The sequence below is a fragment of the Rhinopithecus roxellana genome, chromosome 4 (assembly GCF_007565055.1).
Source record: "Rhinopithecus roxellana isolate Shanxi Qingling chromosome 4, ASM756505v1, whole genome shotgun sequence".
Taxonomy (NCBI): Eukaryota; Metazoa; Chordata; class Mammalia; order Primates; family Cercopithecidae; genus Rhinopithecus; species Rhinopithecus roxellana.
In genome coordinates, this window is record NC_044552.1 from 157,460,922 (window position 1) to 157,485,685 (window position 24,764).

Here is a 24,764-nt window from a genome sequence, read left to right on the forward strand (position 1 = left end):
CAATCAGACAACCATACCCTCAGACATTGGGATAAAAAGAGTCGCAAAATCTTTGTGATGCAGAAGCCGTCCATGCTGCACAGGAAGTCGAAGGTGAAGTCATAGACAGCCAATGAGTAGGAAGCTTCAGTGCCTTCTCTGGGGGAACCAGAGCTGTGATGTTGAGTGCCATGTGAGGGATGGTGTCTTTAAAAGGGGTATAGACCCTCTAGGGCACTGGACTTACCACTCCCCTGTTATCAAATGAATCATATTACTGTCCCAGCCAAGATGGATATTCTAACATCCTGGCAAATTTGTGATGATTTACCAAGCTCCTAAGCCTGTCCAGCCCTTTCTTCAAATAGGCAGTGTTTATTGCAGTCTTCAGCTTTACCATTTTGGAGGAATGCCATTTTTGAGGATGTTGTTCTTGAGAAACTTAACATGACTTCATTAGATCCGTATTGTCCTGAGTCTTTGAAGCAATACATAGCCACTGAATTCTTTATCTCCTAAGCCTACCTTCATCTTGGACAGGCTGTGTACACCTAGGATTTGAGGGAAGGGATTTTTCAGTGTTCTTATCCCTCTTCCTCATGGAACATGTATCTCCATTGTTTTTTGATAAGAAGAGTAGTGGATGTCAGCTTTGTTGTCATGAGGGATCCTGGGCCCAAGATTCTCTGTCTCCCCTCCTAGGCTATAAAATTTTGGCCTGTACTCCTCCTCCCTGAGAGGCAATGTGTGTTTACCTGCAGGTCCTAGATGCAAGATCTTTTTCTGCCCCATACCCCAGAATCTGAAGGCTTTTGCTTTGGAGGAGCAGTGGTCTAGGAAAATGTGCAAGGGTTTCATGTACACCCACCACTGACAGTCAGTCACCACCTACAGCCTGCACAGCCTGATGCATGGCACCCTGATTTCCTGCCTTGTTCTCATGAACACCCAGAAGAGGTGTAAGCAAAAGACCATCACATGAGTGTAATTTTGAAGTATAGGCACTCTGATCTGTTTTTTGTTTGTTCCTTTTTTAGTTTTCCAGGGTTGAATTGAAATACTTATGACTACTTATTAAATTTATAGAATCCTATGAGTCGGCTGGGCGCGACTCATAGGATTCTATAAATTTAATAAGTAGTCATAAATCCCAGCACTTTGGGAGGCCAAGACGGGTGGATCACAAGGTCAGGAGATCGAGACCATCCTGGCTAACACAGTGAAACCCCGCCTCTACTAAAAAATACAAAAAAACTAGCCGGGCGAGGTGGCAGGTGCCTGTAGTCCCAGCTACTCCGGAGGCTGAGGCAGGAGAATGGCATAAACCTGGGAGGTGGAGCTTGCAGTGAACTGAGATCCAGCCACTGCACTGCAGCCTGGGTGACAGAGCGAGACTCCATCTCAAAAAAAAAATTTAAAAAAAGAATCCTATGAGTCTATTTGTATTCTTTATTCTACATTTCAATTTGCATGCTACTATAGAAGAGTGTAAATTGTTAATCCTCAGATTATTTCACCTTGTGTGTCATAATTTTTTTTCACACGTTTCTCTTTTCTAGGCAATGCCTAGCTTGATTTTCTCTTTTAATTTCAGCACCAACTGAAAACAGCCCTGGGGTCCAGGACTGCTACCAAGGTGATGGACGGAGTTATCGAGGCACATTCTCCACCACTATCACAGGAAGAACATGTCAGTCTTGGTTGTCTATGACACCACATTGGCATTGGAGGATCCCATTATGCTATCCAAATGCGTATGTCTATCATGTTAGCCATAAAAGGAACAATAGTCAACTAAAATTTCTCTTATCTGGCCCATGCTACAAACTCACTTCCTAGGTCCCAATTTCTCATAGACTCAGAGTTTGTAGCAAAATGTCTCAGGAACCTTCCTTTTGAGCAAAGAGTCTGAATGAAGAGAAATTTTAGGATTGCTATATTTCATAACAGTTTGATGGAAGCAGCAGGATATATGGAGGTGATGAAGTCTCATTAATGTAAAGCTAAGGAGATCAAATGACCAAATGCTTAGACAGAGTATCATTCCACAATGCCCACTAAATATCCATGCAGTCTTTCAACCATGCAATTCTATCATTCTATCCTCCATTCCCTGAAGTGAAGTTTGTGTTTGCCATTTTTGACATGGATCAGAAGTAACAAATTCAGGCTGTGTGCAATGGTTCAGGTCTGTAATCCTAGCACTTTGGGAGGCCAAGGTGGGCAGATCACCAGAGGTCAGGAGTTCGAGACCAGCCTGGCCAACATGGCAAAACCCCATCTCTACCAAAAATACAAAAATCAGCCGGTCATAGTGGTGGGTACCTACAATTCCAGCTACTTGGGAGGCTGAGGCAGGAGAATCACTTGAGCCTGGGATTCAGACTTTGCTGTGAGCCGAGAGCATGCCACTGCACTCCAACCTGGGTGACAGAGCAAGACTCAATCTTAAAAAAAAAAAAAAAAGAAGAAGAAGTAATTAGTGCATATATTTATATGTGAGTACTAACCTGTATGAACACACTGGGTTCTAAGCACCAGTTTTCTGAAGGGATATGGGTTGTCAGGAAGAGTAAAAGCAGGAATGCAGATGAAAGGAAGTAAACAGTTGCGGTGATTAAAATGGGCAGGTACATGGACAAAAAATGCATGTCTGACAAGAACTGGCCTCTTGCCATAAGTCAGTATGAACAATATGGAAAAATTGTTTGCACATGTTGGACAGCAGACAGAACAACCTGAGATAATTTAGAAAGGGAAACAAATAAGATCAACCCCATAATTACTCTTCCTACACTTAAGGGCAAAGAGTTTTAACCAAAGCATTCCACAGCAGTCTTGCTAAACTGGGAAGAGAGACTGGAGTTTTGGTAACTAATAAAACTGATATTTTCTAGGTTAGGTAATACTGAGAAAGTATTTGTGGAGAAGAGGAGCTCCAGGAATACACACAGAAGTCTCCTCAAGTCTCTGCTAAATAGAAAGCTGTGTATGCACAGAAAGATGTTCCAGAGAGAAAGGAGAATAAAGAGCAGCTACTGGGGAAAGAGCAACTGCAGGGGAACAGTGAACTCAATGAAGATGCCAGAGCTCACACAGCACTGGGAGGTATTTGAGCTCTGACCAGCCTGAGGAGAGACACCTCATTGAACATCTTGGGCATTCAGCAGAGACCCCAAAAAAGCCATACTTCAGGAGTAGAATTAATGCATTCCTAGAATAAAGTCTACTCTGGAAACACCCTAGAAAAGCTTAGAAACCAAGTCTAAAAAGATCCAAGTGATCTCCAAGTAAATTAATTGCCCATCAGAAGAAAACATAACCTCTTCAGAGGTAAACAACATTAAATCTCTCAATTATATGGTATCCACAATGTGTTACATACGTTTAAAAATTTGCTGAACATACAAAAAGCATTTAGTGTTATCCATAACCAGGAGAAAAATCAGTCGATACAAATAGACCCCGAAATGATAAAAATAACAGAATTGGAAGGAGATTTAAAATGTATGTATCAGAATTGTGTTCAAGGATTTAAAGAAAGCATGAACAAGAAATAAATAAATGGATAATATCAACAGAAAGAAAAATTGTAAAAGGGCCAAATGGAAGTCAAGAACTAAAAAAAGAGACATCTCTTTAATGAGAAAATCACTAGATGACCTTATAATCATACTAGATAGTACAGATGATAAAGCTAACTAGAAAATATTAGGGTGGTACAAACCACAGCACACTCATATAGAGCCTGAGCAGATAAATAAGCAGAGCCTCAAGGACATTTATGAAAATATCAAAATATTTAATATATGTTTAAAGCAAGTCACAGAGGAGGGGAAAGAGATGTTGGAACAGAAAAAATACTTGAAGCAGTGATGGCTGATGACTTTCTAAATACAGAAAATATGATAAACTCACAGTCAAGAAGCTCAAAGGATCAGATATAGGATTTTTAAAAGTAAAACTGTATGATTTAGTTGGACACATCATAATTAAATTGTCCATAATCAAAGATAGAAAGTAAAATCTTATTTGAAGCCGGAGGGAAAAAGCATACCTTTACATAGAGTAACAGTGACACAAATGACTGATGCCTTCTCATCAGAAACAACACAAATCAGAAACAATAGAATAACAGCTTTAGAGTGGTAAGAAGAAAAAAAGACCAAATCAGAAACAACAAAATATCACATTTAGCATAGTAAGAAGGAAAACAAGATTATATCAGAAACAACGAAATAACTCCTGTAGAGTGGTAAGAAGAAGAAACGATCAGGTCAGAAACAATGAAATAACACACTAAGAAGAAAAAAAAAGATCAAGTCAGAAACAATGGAATAACACCTTTAGAGTGATAAGAAGGAAAAAAAAAAACAGCAAACTTAAACGCTGTGCACAGCAAACAATTCCATTGAAAATGAATGTTATGTAAGTACATATTCTGTCATCCTAAAAACAAAGAACAAATAAAAGAATGTTTCATCAGCAGGATTGTGTAACAAAAGATGTGAAAGAATGCTATGTAAGTAGAAGAAAAATAATATGAGGATTCTGAGAGGTTGGAGCAACGTTTTTGGGTGGCATGGGGGAATGCATTCTCCAAGATTCCCCCAGCCTAGGGTCTTCACCTGTTGTGCCTCTTACTGCGTTGTTTTCTGACTCCTCCATAGCCACTTGGCCCCTTCAGATCCCATAGTCTACCTAGCCGTCTCCCTTTATGCCTTGGGTCCCGCTGTTCTTTCAACTCATCACCCATTCCTTCAGTCCCAGAGTGGCTGCAGCCAGCAGAGGATGGACTGAGAGCAGGAGAGGAGGTCCTGCCCATGAACCAATCCTAGAGAAGCAACATCCTGCCTGGGAGCTAGTTTTCCAGGGAAGCTTTTTTTTTGAGGCGGAGTCTCGCTCTGTCGCCCAGGCTGGAGTGCAGTGGCCGGATCTCAGCTCACTGCAAGCTCCGCCTCCCGGGTTTACGCCATTCTCCTGCCTCAGCCTCCCGAGTAGCTGGGACTACAGGCGCCCGCCACCTCACCCGGCTAGTTTTTGTATTTTTTAGTAGAGAAGGGGTTTCACCGTGTTCGCCAGGATGGTCTCGATCTCCTGACCTCGTGATCCGCCCGTCTCGGCCTCCCAAAGTGCTGGGATTACAGGCTTGAGCCACCGCGCCCGGCCCCAGGGAAGCTTTTATAAGTCTTGTAGAGCCAAACCTCCTTGCTCTGCCAGATACAGTATTTATAGTAATACTATTTTCATGATTATTTTATATTGCAAATGTAGAGCATTTATGCTACACTATGCGTAGAGTAAGGGGGCTTGCATGGGATATATATATTCTTGGATGTCCTTTCTTCCTTGGGGAAATGTATTTGAGTTCCAACTTACCTATTACTATATAGTCCTATAGAGAGAGATACAAAGAGCTAGACAGACAGAGATACCTTTGTATGTGCATTAAAAAAATCTAAGATATATACTTCAAAATCTATGTCATTTATTCTGGAGGAAAGTATTTGGCAGAAGGTGAAAGGAGGATATTCTGATCCTTTCTTGTACAGATATGTATTATCTCAGTTTTTATAGAGAGCATATACTACTTTTGAGGTTTTAAAATAAAAATTATAATCTGTGATGTGTCCACACTTGTTTATAAGTTGAAGTTGAAGACCATTTGTGCTTATGGCAATATTATTGTATGTATAATGGGAATATTTCAAAGGTACTTGTTAACACTTTGTTACAGCAAAACATAGAGGGCGCTAAGTGCTCTTGAATCTTCTCCCATCTCTGGTGACCTGTATTGTTTTGAAATTTGCAGTGGCCTGACCAGGAACTACTGCAGAAATCCAGATGCTGAGATTCGCCCTTGGTGTTACACCATGGATCCCAGTGTCAGGTGGGAGTACTGCAACTTGACACAATGTCCAGTGACAGAATCAAGTGTCCTCACAACTCCCACGGTGGTCCTGGTTCCAAGCACGGAGGCTCCTTCTGAACAAGGTAAGATGTTTGTGATTAGACATCTATACACTGGGATGAAAAGCCATGGAAAATCTTACTGATGCAGAAGCCTTCAGTGGTACACTGGAGGGTTGGTTGAGGGTCTGCTATGTGGAGGAAAGCCTCAGTGCCCTCTCTGGGGGATCCAGAGCTGTGATTTTTGGCACCCCATGAGGAGGCAGTGTCTTTAGGAAGGGCATGGTGTCTTTAGGAATCTCACAGACCCTCCAGGGCACTGTATTTACCACTCCCCTGGTTATTAAGTGGGTCATTTCAGTGTCCTAGCCAAAATGGATATTCTAACAACCTGCCAAATATGTGAAGATTTCCATGCCAATAAGCCTTTCTAGTGATTTCAGATAGACCTTTTTCATTGCAATCCATAGTTTGCAGTCTTTAAGAATGTGGCCTTTGAGTATAATATCCTAGAGAAACCTAAGGAGACTGCATTCTTTTTAATTGTCCTGGGGCTACACAGCAGGAGGTTACCAATGAATGCTCTCTCTCCCTGGCCTACCTCAGTCTTTCACAGGCTCTATTCACATGGCTTTGAAGTTAGAAATTTCTAGGTGTTCTTGCCTCTTCTTCTCATGAAACTTGCATCGGCAGTGAGTCTACAGAAGAAGAGGAAGAGAATTCTGCTTTGTTGCAATTCAGGATTCTGGGCACCAGAAGACTCTCTATCTCTCCTCCAAGGGAATAAGTTGTTTGTCTCTAACCCTCCTTGAGAAACAATGAGTCTTTGCCTGCACTCCTAAATGCAGGATGATTTCCTGCCCAAATTTTCAGAAGGTTAAGGCTTTTGCCTTGGTATGAGCAATGGTCTAGGGAAATGTGGAAGGGTCTCATGCCTGCTCCTGACTGACCACCAGTCACCTCCTACAGCCTCCACCAAGGAATGCGTTGCATTCTGGTCTTCTGCCCTGTGGTTCTCATGAAAACCCAGTAGAGATTCATAGGATGGAGCTGCACATGAATGTAATTTCCAGTGTCCAGCATTCTGCTCTGTTCTTTATCTTTAGATTTAAAAATAATGTTTCTTTGAACTTATTAAAATTCTAGAATACTATGACTCTATTGAGTCTTTTCACATCCTTTTGCTACTAGTAGAAAAAAGAATAGTAATAATTTTCAGAGGCTACTGTCCAGTTTGTGACATAAATTGTCTCCCATGTTTCTCTGCTCATGCAATTACTATGATTTCTTTTATTTTAATTTCAGCACCACCTGAGAAAAGCCCTGTGGTCCAGGATTGCTACCATGGTGATGGACAGAGTTATCGAGGCACATCCTCCACCACTGTCACAGGAAGGAACTGTCAATCTTGGTCATCTATGATACCACACTGGCATCAGAGGACCCCAGAAAACTACCCAAATGCGTATGTATTTGATTAAAACCGTAAGAGGAGCAACAGCCAACTCAAATGTTGGTTAGAAGAGCCATGCTTTAAGTTCACTTCCTAGGGACAAATTTCTCTTAGACTCACATTTTGGGAAAATGTCTCAGGACTTTTGCTTTTGAGCAAAGAGTCTAAGAGAAGAGAAATTTTAGGCCTGGTGTATTTCCTAATAGTTTTATGGAAGGAGCAGAATATACGGAGATGGTGAAGTCACATTCATGTAAAGCTCAGAAGATCAAATGACCAAATGCTTAAATACAGTACCATTCCACAATGCCCACTAAAAATCAATGTCATCTTTCACCCATGCAATTTTGTCATTCTAAACTTCAATTCCTGAAGGTTTGTTTGCCATTTTTGTCACGGGTAATAAGTAAAAAAAAAAAATTAAGACATATAGATAAATACACACACACATCTGAATATTTATATATATGTCTGAATATTTATATACTTATATATAAATTTTATATTTAAATTTTTGTATAAATTTATATATTTTTAATATTTTATTAAAAATTATATTGTTTCACTATGTATGTCTGAGTATTTTTATATATTTTTAATATAACATTTTAAATATTTATATATAAATATTCAAGTATGTAACTGAATATTCATTTACACACACAAATATGTATATATGTGTGTGTATATATGGATACCCATATATATATGCACACATACATACCTGTATAAACACACTGGGTCTGAAGCACCAGTGGTCTGAAAGGACATGTGTTACCAAGACATGAAGAGCAAAAGCAGGAAGGCAGATGAGAGTCAGAAAGTACACAAATGCTGAAAAGTAAAATGGACAGGTATGTGGACAAAAAGCAGGTGTAAGCATAACAGTCTTTTGGAAGCAAATGACTATAAAATATATGAAAATACTGTTTTCACATGTTGCACAACAGACAGTAGTGTATTGAGATAATTTAGAACAGGAGGCAAATGTGTTCAACTCCATAAGTATTCTGTATTTCATCATGGATTGAAGGGCAAAGAGATGGAGCCCAAGCGACCACAGCAGTCTTGATGAACTGAGAGACACCAGAATTTGGAATTACAAAGGCAGCTGGGATTTTCTATGCTTGGTAATAATAAGAAAGAATTTGTGGAGATAAAGAGCTACAGTCATGCACATAGAAGTTGCCTCAGTGTAATATAAACCTGCGTATGCACAGGGAATGATTCCACAATGAAAGCAGGACAAAGAACAGCTACTGGGGAAAGAACAACTACAAGGGAACAGTGAGCTCAGTGGAGATGGCAGAGCTCACAAAGCACTGGGAGATATTTGAGTTCTTACCAGCTAGAGAAGAGACCTCATTGCAAATCTTGGGCATTCAGTAGAGATCCCAGAAAAGCCATTCTTTGGAAACAGAGTTGATGTATTTTAAGAGCAAAGTCTACTCCACAAAAATCCTAGCAAAATTGAAAAGCAAGTCAGAAACACCAAAATCATCTAAACATCAATTAGTTGCCCATCAGAAGAAAACTTAACCTCTTCATAAGTAAACAACAAAACCAAATTGCTCAGTTGTCTGGTATCCACAATATGTGACATAAATTTAAAAATTTACTAGACATAAAAAAAGCATTTAGTGTGATCCATAACCAGGAGAAAAATCACTCAATACAAATAGACCCAGAAATGACAGAAATGATGGAATTAGCAAGAACACTTAAAATATACATATGATCATTTGTTCCTGTGATCAAATACCACAAGAGAGGAAAGAGATACTGGAACAGAAAAAATACCTGAAGCAATGATGACTGAAAACTTTCCAAATATGAAGAAAGTAAGAAGCTCACAGATTCAAGAAAATTAATCAATCAGAAATATGATCTCGAAAAGTAAAAATGTATGATTTACTTGGGCAAATCTTGGTTAAATTGTCTAAAATCAAAGATAGCAAGGAAAATTTTATAAGTCAGAGGAAAAAACATTGTTTATGTAGAGGAACAGTTACACAAATGACTGATGCTTTCTCATCAGAAACAATTAAAGTCAGAAACAATGTAGTAACATCTTTAAAGTAATAGAAAGAAGAAAAACCAGAGAGGTGAGGGATCATGGCGGACAGAAGGCAGGACTAGATTGCAGCTCTGGACAGAGCAGCATGCGGAGGCTTGTATTGTTAATTTTAGCCTGATATTGACTGTAAGAACAGACCAGCAATCCTGAGAGGACCCACAGACCCTGTGAAGGAAGCAGGCTGCTCCTGCAGGACCCAGGAGACACCCCAAATACTGTGAGTGCCCCAGCTGCAGAAATGGCAAAGAGGGGGCCTTACTCCTTCGAACACAGCCCTCGACTGGAGAAGCTGAAGGTCTGTTTGCAGGAGAAGTTCCCAACTTTACCTGGAGTTCAGTAAAGTTAGAGAGCTGAGCCAAGTGAAATACAGGAGTAGAGGAAGGAGCAGAGAAGACCTGGGAGCTTGCTAGATCCCCAAGCAGCCCATTCCTGCCTGGCACCACAGGGATCTGTCAGGAGGGTGGCCAGAGGAACAGAGGGTACAACTCCACAGGGAAGACTGCTCTACCTGAACTTTGTAACAATTTGAACAGGGGAGAAGCCTCCTGGCCAGAACTTGGGGGAGGACATGAATCTGGCTTGCAGACTTCACAGGTGGGAGGACTAAAGCCCTTTTCTTTCACAGCTGGGAGGTAGAAAACCTCAGGCAAATTTTCAAGCCTGACTTTCCCTCCGCCTGGAAACAGACTTGGGGCTGTTGGGGGGTGGGGGGCATGGTGGGAGTAAGACCAGCCTTTGGTTTGCATGGATACTGGGTGAGGCCTGTGACTGACAGCTTTCCTCCACTTCCCTGACAACCCATATGACTCAGCAGAGGCAGCCATAATCCTCCTAGGTACACAACTCCAGTGACCTAGGAACCTCACCCCCATCCCCAACGGAAGCTTCACTAAGACACACCCAAGGAAAGTCTGAGATCAGATATGCCTAGTCCCGCCCCTAACTGATGGTCCTTCCCTACCCACCCTGGTAGCAGAAGACAAAGAGCATATAATCTTTGGAGTTCTAGGGCCCACCCACCTCTAGTCCCTCTTCACACTACTACAGCTGATGCAGGAGGCCAACCAGCACAAAAATAGGGCATTAAACCACCAAAGCTAGGAATCCCTATGGAGTCCATTGCACCCTCCACCACCTCCACCAGAACAGGCACTGGTATCCACAGCTGAGAGACCCATAGATGGTTCACATCACAGGACTCTGTGCAGACAACCCTCAGTACCAGCCCAGAGCTGGGTAGACTCTCTAGGTGGCAAGACCCAGAAGAGAGGCAACAATCACTGCAGTTCAGCTCACAGGAAGCCACATCCACAGGAAAAGGGAGAGAGTACTACATCAAGGGAACAACCCGTGGGACAAAAACATCTGAACAACAGCCTTCAGTCCTAGACCTTCCTTCTGACACGATCTACCCAAATGAGAAGGAACCAGAAAACCAACGCTGGTAATATGAAAAAACAAGGCTCATCACACCCCTAGAAATCACACTAGTTCACCAGCAATTAATCCAAACCAAGAAGAAATCCCTGATTTACCTGAAAAATAGTTCAGGAGATTAGTTATTAAGCTAATCAGGGAGGGAGCAGAGAAAGGCAAAGTCCAATGCAAGGAAATCCAAAAAAATGATGCAAGAAGTAAAGGGTGAAATATTCAACAAAATAGATAGCTTAATTTAAAAAACAATAAAAAATTTAGGACACTTTGGACATACTTCTGGAAATGCATAATGCTCTGGAAAGTCTCTGCAATAGAATTGAACAAGTAGAAAAAATAAATTCAGAGCTCAAAGGCAAGGTCTTCAAATTAACCCAATCCAACAAAGACAAAGGGAAAAGGATAAGAAAATATGAACAAAGCCTCCAAGATGTCTGGGATTATGTTAAATGACCAAATATAAGAATAATTGTGGCTCCTGAGGAAGAAGACAATACTAAAAACTTGGAAAACATATTTGAGGGTATAATAGGAAAACTTACCTGGCCTTGCTGGACACCTAGACATGCAAATACAAGAAACACAAAGAACATGTAAATACAAGCAGCACAAAGAACACCTGGGAAATTCATCACAAGAAGATCTTCGCCTAGGCACATTCTCATCAGGTTATGCAAAGTTAAGACGAAGGCAAGCATCTTAAGAGCTGTAAGACAGAAGCACCAGGTAACCTATAAAGGAAGCCCTATCAGATTAACAACAAATTTCTCAGCAGAAACCCTACAAGCTATAAGGGATTGGGGCCCTATCATCAGCCTCCTCAAACAAAACAATTATCAGCCAAGAATTTTGTATCCAGCAAAAGTAAGCATCATATATGAAGGAAAGTTACAGTCATTTTGGACAAACAAGTGCTAAGAAAATTCACCATTACCAAGTCACCACTAGAAGAACTGCTAAAAGGAGCTCGAAATCTTGAAACAAATCCTAGAAACACATAAAAATGGAACCTTTTGAAAGCATACATCACACAAGACCTGTACAACAAAAGTACAAGTTAAAAAGCAAAAACAAAAAACAAAACCGAAGTATGGAGGCAACAAAGAATATGATGAATGCAATGGTACCTCACATTTCAATACTAAAATTGAATCTAAATGGCCTAAATGCTCCACTTAAGATTCAGAAAGAGTTGATGGCTGGCAAGATGGCTGAATAGGAACAGCTCCGGTCTGCAGCTCCCTGTGAGATCAACACAGAGGGTGAGTGATTTCTGCATTTCCAACCAAGGTACCTGGCTCATCTCACTGGGACTGGTTAGACAGTGGGTGCAGCCCACAGAGGGTGAGCTGAAGCAGGGTGGCGCCTCACCTCACCTGGGAAGTGGAAGGGGTCAGGGAACTCCCTTCCCTAGCCAAGGGAAGTTGTGAGGGACTGTGCCCTGAGGACCAGTGCATTCCGACACAAATACTATGCTTTTCCCATGGTCTTCACAACCCATAGACCAGGAGATTCCCTGGGGTTCCTACACCACCAGGGCCCTGGATTTCAAGCCCAAAACTGGGCTGGCATTTAGGCAGACACTGAGCTAGCTGCAGGAGATTTTTTTCATACCCCAGTGGTCCCTGGAATGCCAGCAAGACAGAACCATTCACTCCCCTGATAAAAGGGCTGAAGCCAGGGAGCTAAGTGGTCTTGCTCAATGGATCCCACCCCCATGAAGCCCAGCAAGCTAAGCTCCACTGGCTTGACATTCTTGCTGCCAGCACAGCAGTCTGAAGTTGACCTGGGACACTCAAGCTTGGTGGGAGGAGGGGTGTCCACCATTACTGGGGTTTGAATAGGAGGTTTTCCCTTCAAAATGTAAGCAAAGCTGCTAGGAAGTTTGAGCTGGGCAGAGTGCACTGCAGCTTGGCAAAGCCACTGTAGCAAGACTGCCTCTCTAGATTCCTCCTCTCTGGGCAGGGCATCTCTGAAAGAAAGGCAGCAGCCCCAGTCAGAAGCTTATAGACAAAGCTCCTATCTCCCTGGGACAGCAACTGGAGGAAGGGTTGGCTGTGGGTGCAGCTTCAGCTGACTTAAAGTTTCCTGCCTGCCAGCTCTGAAAAGAGCAGTGGATCTCCCAGCACAGCACTAGAGCTCTGATAAGGGACAGGGTACCTCCTCAAGTGGGTCCCAGCTTCAGAAGGTAATAGCAAGCTCCTCTGAGCTAAAGGAGCATATTCTAACACAATGCAAGGAAGCTAAGAACCTTGAAGAAAGGTTAGAAGGATTGCCAACTAGAGTAAGCAGTTTAGAGAAAAACATAAATGACTTTTTGGAGCTGAAAAACACAGCACAAAAACTTCATGACACATACACAAGTATCAATAGCAAAATCAATCAAGTGGAAGAAAGGATATCAGAGATTGAAGATCAAGTTAATGAAGTAAAGCGTGAAGACAAGATTAGAGAATAAAGAATGAGAAGGAATGAGCAAATCCTCCAAGAAATACAGGACTACGTGAAAAGACTGAACCTATGTTTGATTGCAGTACCTGAAAGTGACGAGGAGAATGGAACCAAGTTGGAAAACACTCTTCAGGATATTATCCAGGAGAACTTCCTCAACCTAGCAAGACAGGCCGACATTCAAATTCAGGAAATACAGAAAACACCACAAGAAGAGCAACTTCAAGACACACAATCGTCAGATTCACCAAGGTTGAAATGAAGGAAAAAGATGTTAAGGGCAGCCAGAGAGAAAGTTTCGGTTACCCACAAAGGGAACCCAATCAGACTAACAGTGGATCTTCCTGCAGAAACCCTACAAGCCAGAAGAGAGTGATGGGGGGGGGGGGCAATATTCAACATCCTTTTTTTGTTATTATTATACTTGTAGTTCTAGGGTACATGTGCACAAGATGCAGGTTTGTTACAAATGTATACATGTGCCATGTTTGTGTGCTGCAATCATTAACTCGTCATTTACGTTAGGTATATCTCCTAATGCTATCCCTCCCCCCTCCTCCCACCCCATGACAGGCCCTGGTGTGTGATATTCCCCACTCTGTGTTCAAGTGTTCTCATTGTTCAATTCCCACCTATGAGTGAGAACATGCAGTGTTTGGTTTTCTGTCCTTGTGATAGTTTACTCAGAATGATGGTTTCCAGCTTCATACATGTTCCTACAAAGGACATGAACTCATCCTATTTTATGGCTGCATAGTATTCCATGGTGTATATGTGCCACATTTTCTTAATCCAGTCTACCATTGATGGATATTTGGGTTGGTTCCAACTCTTTGCTATTGTGAATAGTGCCGCAATAAACATTCATGTGCATGTGCCTTTATAGCAGCATGATTTATAATCCTTTGGGTATATACCCAGTAATGGGATGGCTGGGTCAAATGGTATTTCTAGTTCTAGATCCTTGAGGAATTGCCACACTGTCTTCCACAATGGTTGAACTAGTTTACAGTCCCACCAACAGTGTGAAAGTGTTCCTATTTCTCCACATCCTCTCCAGCACCTGTTGTTTCCTGACTTTTTAATGATCACCATTCTAACTGGTGTGAGATGGCATCTCATTGTGGTTTTGATTTCCATTTCTCTGATGGCTAGTGATGATGAGCGTTTTTTCATGTGTCTGTTGGCTGCATAAATGTCTTCTTTTGAGAAGTGTCTGTTCATATCCTTTGCCCACTTTTTGATGGGGTTGTTTGATTTTTTTCTTGTAAATTTGTTTAAGTTCTTTGTAGATTCTGGATATTAGCCCTTTGTCAGATGGGTGGATTGTAAAATTTTTCTCCCATTCTGCAGGTTGCCTGTTTACCCTGATGGTAGTTTCTTTCACTGTGCAGAAGCTCTTTAGTTTAATTAGATCCCATTTGTCAATTTTGGCTTTTGTTGCCATTGCTTTTGGTGTTTTAGATGTGAAGTCCTTGCCCATGCCTATGTCCTGAATGGTATTGCCTAAGTTTTCTTCTAGGGTTTTTATGGTTTTCGGTCTAACATTTAAGTCTTTAATCCATCTTGAATTAATTTTTGTGTGAGTTGTAAGGAAGGAATACAGTTTCAGCTTTCTACATATGGCTAGCCAGTTTTCCCAGCACCATTTGTTAAATAGGGAATCCTTTCCCCATTTCTTGTTTTTGTCAGGTTTGTCAAAGATCAGATGGTTGTAGATGTGTGGTATTATTTCTGAGGGCTCTGTTCTGTTCCATTGGTCTACATCTCTGTTTTGGTACCAGTACCATGCTGTTTGGGTTACTGTAGTCTTGTAATATAGTTTGAAGTCAGGTAGTGTGATACCTCCAGCTTTGTTCTTTTGGCTTAGGATTGTCTTGGCAATGTGGACTCTTTTTTGGTTCCATATGAACTTTAAAGTAGTTTTTTCCAATTCTGTGAAGAAAGTCATTGGTAGCTTGATGGGGATGGCATTGAATCTATAAATTACCTTGGGCAATATGGCCATTTTCATGATATTGTTTCTTCCTATCCATGAGCATGGAATGTTCTTCCATTTGTTTGTGTCCTCTTTTATTTCACTGAGCAGTGGTTTGTAGTATTCCTTGAAGAGGACCTTCACATCCATTGTAAGTTGAATTTCTAGGTATTTTATTCTCTTTGAAGCAATTGTGAATGGGAGTATAGATCCTGGATATTAGCCCTTTGTCAGACGGGTACATTGTAAACATTTTCTCCCATTCTGTAGGTTGCCTATTCACTCTGATGGTAGTTTCTTTTGCTGTGCAGAAGCTCTTTAGTTTAATTAGATTCCATTTGTCAACTTTGGCTTTTGTTGCCATTGCTTTTGGTGTTTTAGTCATGATTTGACTGTGTGTCTGTTATTGGTGTATAGGAATGCTTGTGATTTTTGCACATTGATTTTGTATCCTGACTTTGCTGAAGTTGCTTCTCAGGTTAAGATTTTGGGCTGACACAATGAGGTTTTCTAAATATACAGTCATGTCATCTGCAGAGACAATTTGACTTCCTCTTTCCTAATTGAATACCTTTTATTTCTTTCTCCTGCCTGATTGTCCTGGCCAGAACTTCCAATACTATGTTGAGTAGGAGTGGTGAGAGAAGGCATCCCTGTCTCATGCCAGTTTTCAAAGGGAACGCTTCCAGTTTTTGCCCTTTCAGTATGATATTGGCGGTGGGTTTGTCATAAATAGCTCTTTTTTTTAATTTTTTTTTATTTTTTTATTATACTTTAAGTTCTAGGATACATGTGCATAACGTGCAGGTTTGTTACATATGTATACTTATGCCATGTTGGTGTGCTGCACCCATCAACTCGTCAGCACCCATCAGTTCATCATTTATATCATGTATAACTCCCCACTGCAATCCCTCCCTCCTCCCCCCTCCCCATGATAGGCCCCAGTATGTGATGTTCCCCTTCCCGAGTCCAAGTGATCTCATTGTTCAGTTCCCACCTATGAGTGAGAACATGCGGTGTTTGGTTTTCTGTTCTTGTGATAGTTTGCTAAGAATGATGGTTTCCAGCTGCATCCATGTCCCTACAAAGGATGCAAACTCATCCTTTTTTATGGCTGCATAGTATTCCATGGTGTATATGTGCCACATTTTCTTAATCCAGTCTGTCACAGATGGACATTTGGGTTGATTCCAAGTCTTTGCTATTGTGAATAGTGCCACAATAAACATACGTGTGCGTGTGTCTTTGTAGTAGAATAATTTATAATCCTTTGGGTATATACCCAGTAGTGGGATGGCTGGGTCATATGGTACATCTAGTTCTAGATCCTTGAGGAATCGCCATACTGTTTTCCATAATGGTTGAACTAGTTTACAATCCCACCAACAGTGTAAAAGTGTTCCTATTTCTCCACATCCTCTCCAACACCTGTTGTTTCCTGACTTCTTAATGATTGCCATTCTAACTGGTGTGAGATGGTATCTCATTGTGGTTTTGATTTGCATTTCTCTGATGGCGAGTGATGATGAGCATTTTTTCATGTGTCTGTTGGCTGTATGAATGTCTTCTTTTGAGAAATGTCTGTTCATATCCTTTCCCCACTTTTTGATGGGGTTGTTTGTTTTTTTCTTGTATATTTGTTTGAGTTCTTTGTAGATTCTGGATATTAGCCCTTTGTCAGATGAGTAGGTTGCAAAAATTTTCTCCCATTCTGTAGGTTGCCTGTTCATTCTGGTGGTAGTTTCTTTTGCTGTGCAGAAGCTCTTTAGTTTAATTAGATCCCATTTGTCAATTTTGGCTTTTGCTGCCGTTGCTTTTGGTGTTTTAGACATGAAGTCCTTGCCCATGCCTATGTCCTGAATGGTACTACCTAGGTTTTCTTCTAGGGTTTTTATGGTATTAGGTCTAACATTTAAGTCTCTAATCCATCTTGAATTAATCTTCGTATAAGGGGTAAGGAAAGGATCCAGTTTCAGCTTTCTACTTATGGCTAGCCAATTTTCCCAGCACCATTTATTAAATAGGGAATCCTTTCCCCATTTCTTGTTTCTCTCAGGTTTGTCAAAGATCAGATGGCTGTAGATGTGTGGTATTATTTCTGAGGACTCTGTTCTGTTCCATTGGTCTATATCTCTGTTTTGGTACCAGTACCATGCTGTTTTGGTTACTGTAGCCTTGTAGTATAGTTTGAAGTCAGGTAGCGTGATGCCTCCAGCTTTGTCCTTTTGGCTTAGGATTGTCTTGGCAATGCGGGCTCTTTTTTGGTTCCATATGAACTTTAAAGCAGTTTTTTCCAATTCTGTGAAGAAAGTCATTGGTAGCTTGATGGGGATGGCATTGAATCTATAAATAACCTTGGGCAGTATGGCCATTTTCACGATATTGATTCTTCCTATCCATGAGCATGGTATGTTCTTCCATTTGTTTGTGTCCTCTTTGATTTCACTGAGCAGTGGTTTGTAGTTCTCCTTGAAGAGGTCCTTGACATCCCTTGTGAGTTGGATTCCTAGGTATTTTATTCTCTTTGAAGCAATTGCGAATGGAAGTTCATTCCTGATTTGGCTCTCTGCTTGTCTGTTACTGGTGTATAAGAATGCTTGTGATTTTTGCACATTAATTTTGTATCCTGAGACTTTGCTGAAGTTGCTTATCAGCTTAAGGAGATTTTGGGCTGAGACGATGGGGTTTTCTAAATATACAATCATGTCATCTGCAAACAGGGACAATTAGACTTCTTCTTTTCCTAACTGGATACCCTTGATTTCTTTCTCTTGCCTGATTGCCCTAGCCAGAACTTCCAACACTGTGTTGAATAGGAGTGGTGAGAGAGGGCATCCCTGTCTTGTGCCAGTTTTCAAAGGGAATTTTTCCAGTTTTTGCCCATTCAGTATTAGCTGTGGGTTTGTCATAAATAGCTCTTATTATTTTGAGGTACGTTCCATCAATACCGAATTTATTGAGCGTTTTTAGCATGAAGGGCTGTGGATTTTTGTCAAAAGCCTTTTCTGCATCTATTGAGATAATCATGTGGTTCTTGTCTTTGGTTGTGTTTATATGCTGGATTACGTTTATTGATTTGCGAATGTTGAACCAGCCTTGCATCCCAGGGATGAAGCCCACTTGATCATGGTGGATAAGCTTTTTGATGTGCTGCTGGATTCGGTTTGCTAGTATTTTATTGAGAATTTTTGTATCGATGTTCATCAGGAATATTGGTCTAAAATTTTCTTTTTTTGTTGTGTCTCTGCCAGGCTTTGGTATCGGGATGATGTTGGCCTCGTAAAATGAGTTAGGGAGGATTCCCTCTTTTTCTATTGATTGGAATAGTTTCAGAAGGAATGGTACCAGCTCCTCCTTGTACCTCTGGTAGAATTCAGCTGTGAATCCATCTGGTCCTCGACTTTTTTTGGTGGGTAGGCTATTAATTGTTGCCTCAATTTCAGAGCCTGCTATTGGTCTATTCAGGGATTCAACTTCTTCCTGGTTTAGTCTTGGGAGAGTATAAGTGTCCAGGAAATTATCCATTTCTTCTAGATTTTCTAGTTGATTTGCATAGAGGCGTTTATAGTATTCTCTGATGGTTGTTTGTATTTCTGTGGGGTCGGTGGTGATATCCCCTTTATCATTTTTTATTGCGTCTATTTGATTCCTCTCTCTTTTCTTCTTTATTAGTCTTGCTAGCGGTCTGTCAATTTTGTTGATCCTTTCAAAAAACCAACTCTTGGATTCATTGATTTTTTGGAGGGTTTTTTGTGTCTCTATCTCCTTCAGTTCTGCTCTGATCTTAGTTATTTCTTGCCTTCTGCTAGCTTTTGAATGTGTTTGCTCTTGCCTCTCTAGTTCTTTTAATTGTGATGTTAGAGTGTCAATTTTAGATCTTTCCTGCTTTCTCTTGTGGGCATTTAGTGCTATAAATTTCCCTCTACACACTGCTTTAAATGTGTCCCAGAGATTCTGGTATGTTGTATCTTTGTTCTCATTGGTTTCAAAGAACATCTTTATTTCTGCCTTCATTTCGTTATGTACCCAGTAGTCATTCAGGAGCAGGTTATTCAGTTTCCATGCAGTTGAGCGGTTTTGATTGAGTTTCTTAGTCCTGAGTTCTAGTTTGATTGCACTGTGGTCTGAGAGACAGTTTGTTATAATTTCTGTTCTTGTACATTTGCTGAGGAGTGGTTTACTTCCAATTATGTGGTCAATTTTGGAGTAAGTGCGATGTGGTGCTGAGAAGAATGTATATTCTGTTGATTTAGGGTGGAGACTTCTATAGATGTCTATTAGGTCCGCGTGGTGCAGAGATGAGTTCAATTCCTGGATATCCTTGTTAACTTTCTGTCTCGTTGATCTGTCTAATGTTGACAGTGGAGTGTTGAAGTCTCCCATTATTATTGTATGGGAGTCTAAGTCTCTTTGTAAGTCTCTAAGGACTTGCTTTATAAATCTGGGTGCTCCTGTATTGGGTGCATATATATTTAGGATAGTTAGCTCTTCCTGTTGAATTGATCCCTTTACCATTATGTAATGGCCTTGTCTCTTTTGATCTTTGATGGTTTAAAGTCTGTTTTATCAGAGACTAGGATTGCAACCCCTGCTTTTTTTTGTTCTCCATTTGCTTGGTAGATCTTCCTCCATCCCTTTATTTTGAGCCTATGTATGTCTCTGCATGTGAGATGGGTCTCCTGAATACAGCAGACTGATGGGTCTTGACTCTTGATCCAGTTTGCCAGTCTGTGTCTTTTAATTGGAGCATTTAGTCCATTTACATTTAAGGTTAATATTGTTATGTGTGAACTTGATCCTGTCATTATGATATTAACTGGTTATTTTGCTCGTTAGTTGATGCAGTTTCTTCCTAGCCTCGATGGTCTTTACATTTTGGCATGTTTTTGCAATGGCTGGTACCGGTTGTTCCTTTCCATGTTTAGGGCTTCCTTCAGGGTCTCTTGTAAGGCAGGCCTGGTGGTGACAAAATCTCTAAGCATTTGCTTATCTGTAAAGGATTTTATTTCTCCTTCACTTATGAAACTTAGTTTGGCTGGATATGAAATTCTGGGTTGCAAATTCTTTTCTTTAAGAACGTTGAATATGGGCCCCCACTCTCTTCTGGCTTGTAGAGTTTCTGCTGAGAGATCTGCTGTTATTCTGATGGGCTTCCCTTTGTGGGTAACCCGACCTTTCTCTCTGGCTGCCCTTAAGATTTTTTCCTTCATTTCAACTTTGGTGAATCTGGCAATTATGTGTCTTGGAGTTGCTCTTCTGGAGGAATATCTTTGTGGCGTTCTCCATATTTCCTGAATTTGAATGTTGGCCTGCCCTACTAGGTTGGGGAAGTTCTCCTGGATGATATCCTGAAGAGTGTTTTCCAACTTGGTTCCATTTTCCCCCTCACTTTCAGGCACCCCAATCAGACGTAGATTTGGTCTTTTTACATAATCCCATACTTCTTGCAGGCTTTGTTCATTTCTTTTTCTTCTTTTCTCTTTTGGTTTCTCTTCTCGCTTCATTTCATTCATTTGATCCTCAATCGCTGATACTCTTTCTTCCAGTTGATCGAGTCGGTTACTGAAGCTTGTGCATTTGTCACGTATTTCTCGTGTCATGGTTTTCATCTCTGTCATTTCGTTTATGACCTTCTCTGGATTAATTAGTCTAGCTGTCAATTCTTCCACTCTTTTTTCAAGATTTTTAGTTTCTTTGCGCTGGGTACGTAATTCCTCCTTTAGCTCTGAGAAGTTTGATGGACTGAAGCCTTCTTCTCTCATCTCGTCAAAGTCATTCTCTGACCAGCTTTGATCCGTTGCTGGCGATGGGCTGCGCTCCTTTGCAGGGGGAGATGCACTCTTATTTTTTGAATTTCCAGCTTTTCTGCCCTGCTTTTTCCCCATCTTTGTGGTTTTATCTGTCTCTGGTCTTTGATGATAGTGACGTACTGATGGGGTTTTGGTATAGGTGTCCTTCCTGTTTGATAGTTTTCCTTCTGACAGTCAGGACCCTCAACTATGGGTCTGTTGGAGATTGCTTGAGGTCCACTCCCGACCCTGTTTGCCTGGGTATCAGCAGCAGAGGTTGCAGAAGATAGAATATTGCTGAACAGCGAGTGTACCTGTCTGATTCTTCCTTTGGAAGCTTCCTCTCAGGGGTGTACTCCACCCTGTGAGGTGTGGGGTGTCAGACTGCCCCTAATGGGGGATGTCTCCCAGCTAGGCTACTCAGGGGTCAGGGACCCACCTGAGCAGGCAGTCTGTCCGTTCTCAGATCTCAACCTCCGCGTTGGGAGATCCACGGCTCTCCCCAAAGCTGTCAGACAGAGTCGTTCACGTCTGCACCGGCCCCCGCTGCTTCCCCTGTTGGTCTTCAGCTGTGCGCTGTCCCCAGAGGTGGAGTCTACAGAGACAGGCAGGCTTCCTTGAGCTGCTGTGAGCTCCACCCAGTTCGAGCTTCCCAGCGGCTTTGTTTACCTACTTAAGCCTCAGCAATGGCGGGCGCCCCTCCCCCAGCCTCGCTGCTGCCTTGCGGATAGATCGCCCCAGACTGCTGTGTTAGCAATGAGGGAGGCTCTGTGGGCGTGGGACCCTCCCGGCCAGGTGTGGGATATATTCTCCTGGTGTGCCTGTTTGCTTAAAGCGCAGTATTGGGGTGGGAGTTACCCTGATTTTCCAGGTGTTGTGTGTCTCAGTTCCCCTGGCTAGGAAAAGGGATTCCCTTCCCCCTTGCGCTTCCAGGTGAGGCGATGCCTCGCCCTGCTTCAGCCCTTGCTGGTCAGGCTGCAGCAGCTGACCAGCACCGATTGTCCAGCACTCCCTAGTGAGATGACCCCAGTACCTCAGTTGAAAATGCAGAAATCACTGGTCTTCTGTGTCGCTCGGGCTGGGAGTTGGAGACTGGAGCTGTTCCTATTCAGCCATCTTGCTCCGCCAATCATAAATAGCTCTTATTAATTTGAGATACGTCCCATCAATACCTAGTTTATTGAGAGTTTTTAGCATGGAGGGCTGTTGAATTTTGTTGAAGGCCTTTGCTACATCTATTGAGATAATCATGTAGTTTTTGTCTTTGGTTCTGTTTATATGATAAATTACATTTATTGATTTGTGTATGTTGAACCAGCCTTGCATCCCAGGGATGAAGCCAACTTGTACATGGAGGGTAAGCTTTTTGATGTGCTGCTGGATTCGGTTTGCTAGTATTTTATTGAGAATTTTTGTATCGATGTTCATCAGGGATATTTGTCTAAAATTCTCTTTTTTTGTTGTGTCTCTGCCAGGCTTTGGTATCAGGATGATGTTGGCCTCGTAAAATGAGTTAGGGAGGATTCCCTCTTTTTCTATTGATTGGAATAGTTTCAGAAGGAATGGTACCAGCTCCTCCTTGTACCTCTGGTAGAATTCAGCTGTGAATCCATCTGGTCCTGGACTTTTTTTGGTGGGTAGGCTATTAATTGTTGCCTCAATTTCAGAGCCTGCTATTGGTCTATTCAGGGATTCAGCTTCTTCCTGGTTTAGTCTTGGGAGAGTGTAAGTGTCCAGGAAATTATCCATTTCTTCTAGATTTTCTAGTTGATTTGCGTAGAGGCGTTTATAGTATTCTCTGATGGTTGTTTGTATTTCTGTGGGGTCGGTGGTGATATCCCCTTTATCATTTTTTATTGCGTCTATTTGATTCCTCTCTCTTTTCTTCTTTATTAGTCTTGCTAGCGGTCTGTCAATTTTGTTGATCCTTTCAAAAAACCAACTCTTGGATTCATTGATTTTTTGGAGGGTTTTTTATCTCTCTATCTCCTTCAGTTCTGCTCTGATCTTAGTTATTTCTTGCCTTCTGCTAGCTTTTGAATGTGTTTGCTCTTGCTCCTCTAGTTCTAATTGTGATATTAGGGTGTCAATTTTAGATCTTTCCTGCTTTCTTTTGTGGGCATTTGGTGCTATAAATTTCTGTCTACACACTGCTTTAAATGTGTCCAAGAGATTCTGGTATGTTATGTCTTTGTTCTCATTGGTTTCAAAAAACATCTTTATTTCTGCCTTCATTTTGTTATGTACCCAGTAGACATTCAGGAGCAACTTGTTCAGTTTCCATGCATTTGAGCAGTTTTGAGTGAATTTATTAATCCTGAGTTCTAGTTTGATTGCGCTTTGGTCTGAGAGACAGTTTGTTATTTCTGTTCTTTTACATTTGCTGAGGAATGCTTTATTTCCAACTAAGTGGTCAATTTTGGAATAAGTGTGATGTGGTGCTGAGAAGAATGTATATTCCATTGATTTGGGGTAGAGAGTTCTGTAGATGCCTATTAGGTCTGCTTGGTGCAGAACTGTGTTCAATTCCTGGATATCCTTGTTAACTTTCTGTCTCGTTGATCTGTCTAATGTTGACAGTGGGGTGTTAAAGTCTCCCATTATTATTGTGTGGGAGTCTAAGTCTCTTTGTAGGTCTCTAAGGACTTGCTTTATGAATCCGAGTGCTCCTGTATTGGGTGCATATATATTTAGGATAGTTAGCTCTTCTTGTTGAATTGATCCCTTTACCATTATCTAATGATCTTTGTCTCTTATGATCTTTATTGGTTTAAAATGTTTTATCAGAGAATAGGATTGCAACCCCTGCATTTTTTTTTCCATTTGCTTGGTAGAACTTCCTCCATCCCTTTATTTTGAGCCTATGTATGTGTCTACACCTGAGACGGGTCTCCTGAATACAGCACAGTGATGAGTCTTCACTCTTTATCCAATTTGCCAGTCTGTGTCTTTTAATTGGAGCATTTAGCCCATTTACATTTAAGGTTAATATTGTTATATGTGAATTAGATTCTGTCATTATGACGTTAGCTGGTTATTTTGCTCGTTAGTTGATGCAGTTTCTTCCTAGCATTGATGGTCTTTACAATTTTGCATGTTTTTGCAGTGACTGGAACCAGTTGTTCCTTTCCATGTGTAGTGCTTCCTTCAGGAGCTTTTGTAAGGCAGGCCTGGTGGTGACAAAATATTTCAGCATTTGCTTGTCTGTAGAGGATTTTATTTCACCTTCACTTATGAAGTTAATTTGGATGGATATGAAATTCTGGGTTGAAAATTCTTTTCTTTAAGAATGTTGAATATTGGTCCCCACTCTCTTCTGGCTTGTAGAGTTTCTGTCGAGTGATCCGCTGTTAGTCTGATGGGCTTCCCTTTGTGGGTAACCCGACCTTTCTCTCTGGCTGCCCTTAACATTTTTTCCTTCATTTCAACTGTGGTAAATCTGACAATTATGTGTCTTGGAGTTGCTCTTCTCGAGGAGTATCTTTGTGGTGTTTTCTGTATTTCCTGAATTTGAATGTTGGCCTGTCTTGCTAGGTTGGGGAAGTTCTCCTGGATAACATCCTGAAGACTGTTTTCCAACTTGGTTCCATTCTCCCTGTCACTTTCAGGTACACCAGTCAGACAAAGATTTGGTCTTTTCACATAGTCCCATATTTCTTGGGGGATTTGTTTATTTCTTTTTACTCTTTT

At 41.3% G+C, this 24,764-nt stretch overlaps 1 protein-coding gene across 1 annotated transcript in view; it reads left to right on the plus strand.

Annotated features, from left to right (window-relative positions):
* LOC104667539 (apolipoprotein(a)) overlaps window positions 1-24,764 on the plus strand; it is an 84,521-nt gene that overhangs the window by 23,799 nt on the left and 35,958 nt on the right. Inside the window, exons 10-12 of the mRNA XM_030929434.1 lie at window positions 1,574-1,733; window positions 5,792-5,973; window positions 7,195-7,354. Of these exons, the coding sequence (XP_030785294.1) occupies window positions 1,574-1,733; window positions 5,792-5,973; window positions 7,195-7,354 (502 nt within the window). The remainder of the gene's footprint in view (window positions 1-1,573; window positions 1,734-5,791; window positions 5,974-7,194; window positions 7,355-24,764) is intronic.